Genomic DNA, 2,115 nt, shown 5'->3' with positions numbered 1-2,115 from the left:
CAACTGCGTGGAGCATGCCGTGGTGCCCCCCGGGGGTGAGGAGCCCCGCATGCACTGTGCTGTGGATGGCGAGTGGCTGGTGCCCATCGGCCAGTGCCTGTGCCAGGCGGGCTACGAGAAGGTGGAGGACGCCTGCCAGGGTGAGTGAGGGGGCTGTGGCGGAGGCCGTGTTCCCAGGCTCTAGTCTCCGCTCTTGCAGGCGGGGACCTTGGTGAGGTGGTCCTCGCTCTGACACGCGGTGGTTCTGTTAGTGGAAATCTCTGAGGCTTCCTAGGCTGGATTCACTCGTTCATGAGAACGAATCCTTTGAGAAAAGGACAGGGTGGAGAATGTGAGTGAAGACTCTCAGGCAGGAATGGAGGTGAGAGTGTTAGTCGCTCTGTTGTGTCTGACTCTTTGCGGCCCCGTGGACTGTAGCCCACCAGGCTCCTGGGTCCGTGGGATTCTCCAGGCAAGGGTACTGGAGTGGGTTGCCCTTTCCTCCTCCAGGGGATCTTCCCAACCCAGGGATCGAGCCCAGGTCTCTCGCATTGTAGGCGGACTCTCTACTGTTTGAGCCACCAGGGAAGACCCCAGACAGGAATACTGGAGTTCACGTCTCAGCTGTGCATCTAGCGGTGTGACTTTCAGCAAGTTCTTCACCCGCTCTGCGTCTGGGCTTCCTCATCTGCACGGTGGATGGGAGCACAGTGCCCATCTCCTAGGGTTGTTATGACAGTCAGGTGACTTAATACTCATGAAACGCTTAGGTCAGTGTCTGACACAGAAGTGTTTTTAAGTGTGATTGTTATTTTTGGTTCATCCCAGAAGTTTATGTTGCGTATCTATTATGAAGCGGCACGGTGGGCACAGTGCCTTAAGTCCCGGGAGCCGGTTTCTTCTCTGTTAACTCACTGTGTGACCCTGGGCAAGTCAATGAATCTCGCTGGGGCTCAGGCCCCTCTTTGGTTCTTGGAGGTGAGTGAAGTGGACCCATGATGTGCCTCCCCTGGCTGCCCGTGACAATCCCCCGAGGAGCTGTTTGAAAAAGGCCTGCTTGGGAGGGTGCTCCGGTCTGGCTTCACTGCCTGCCCCACCCCAGGCCGTGGACCCGGATCTGCCCACTGGGGCTTCTGCTGATGACGAGGGGGCTGGCATCATCAGACTGTCTGGGGACAGGGCCTGAGCTCTCATCCGGAGGCCGTGGCTTGGCACAGCCAGGCCTGTGATAGCGGAACGCGCTGAAGTGACGTGGATTCTTTCAGTGGTGACTTTTCTGGAAATGGCTGTGGGGCAGGGCATTTGTGGAATGTGTGCCGACCTTTGGCAGGCTCTGGGAGCTTCTTTGCTGAGATAAGCGGGGTGTTGAGAAATCGGGGGTTCGGGGCCTGCACTTACACATACCGACCTCTGGTGAATGTCTCTTTACCTCTGGCCTCAGGCTTCCTGATCAAAAGACTGAGAAGTTCAACTGTTCTAGCAGATTGTATTCTTACCTAGCAACCGTGGGTCCTGCGGGGTTTCAGGCCTGGAGGACTCTGAAGCCCTTTCTCACGGGCTGCACTTGCCTCTCAGAGCCAGTCCTCAGAACCTTGCCTAACACAGCCCCGAATGAGAAGTCTGCTCAGAGCCGCTCTGCCTGTGGCGCGGTCTCTGCCCGGCCCTCCCACCGCCCTCTGGCCTCCCGGCTGCCCTCTGCTCCTCAGCTGGCCCTGCCTGTGGTGACCTCAGGTGCTCGCCCCCGGGTAGCCAGTGACCGCGGGGGTGGGGGGGAGGCCGCCCTGGGTAAGCAGACTCCTCCCCATGACATCCTCACACAGGAATGCAGGCGGGGGGTGGGGGGCAGCTGAAAACTTTCCACAGGCTGGTGATTCAGGCCCGGCCGCGATAAGTGGACAGTTGAAGTGGGGGGGTGTCTCTGCAGGAAGGGGGGTCGGGCTTCCTTCCCCGGGAGCGGGGCGTCAGGCCTCTCAGGCTTTGTTTGTGAAGAGTTGAGCTGCCCCAGGAGGGAGGCCTGGTTTCCAGGACCGGAATCTTTGACTTTTCTCGGGGGACCCTCCGCACCACCAGCCACCTGTTGCCCTGGTTTTTCCCTCTTGGAGTCCCTCTCCCTAAATCCCTTCCGTGTGGCTTGGG

The 2,115-nt window shown here is 59.2% G+C and overlaps 1 protein-coding gene across 1 annotated transcript in view; it reads left to right on the top strand.

Moving 5' to 3' along the window:
- LOC104983043 (ephrin type-A receptor 2-like) overlaps positions 1-2,100 on the top strand; it is a 4,666-nt gene extending 2,566 nt beyond the window's left edge. Inside the window, exons 2-3 of the mRNA XM_010832538.1 lie at positions 23-140; positions 537-2,100. Coding sequence (XP_010830840.1) covers positions 23-140; positions 537-556 — 138 coding nt within the window. The 3' untranslated portion in view covers positions 557-2,100. The remainder of the gene's footprint in view (positions 1-22; positions 141-536) is intronic.
- Positions 2,101-2,115: the final 15 nt, after the last annotated feature.

Source organism: Bison bison, unplaced genomic scaffold (genome assembly GCF_000754665.1).
Source record: "Bison bison bison isolate TAMUID 2011002044 unplaced genomic scaffold, Bison_UMD1.0 scf7180017861070, whole genome shotgun sequence".
NCBI lineage: Eukaryota > Metazoa > Chordata > Mammalia > Artiodactyla > Bovidae > Bison > Bison bison.
Note: the sequence above shows the minus strand (reverse complement) of the source record. Positions and strands in the feature narration are given on the sequence as shown.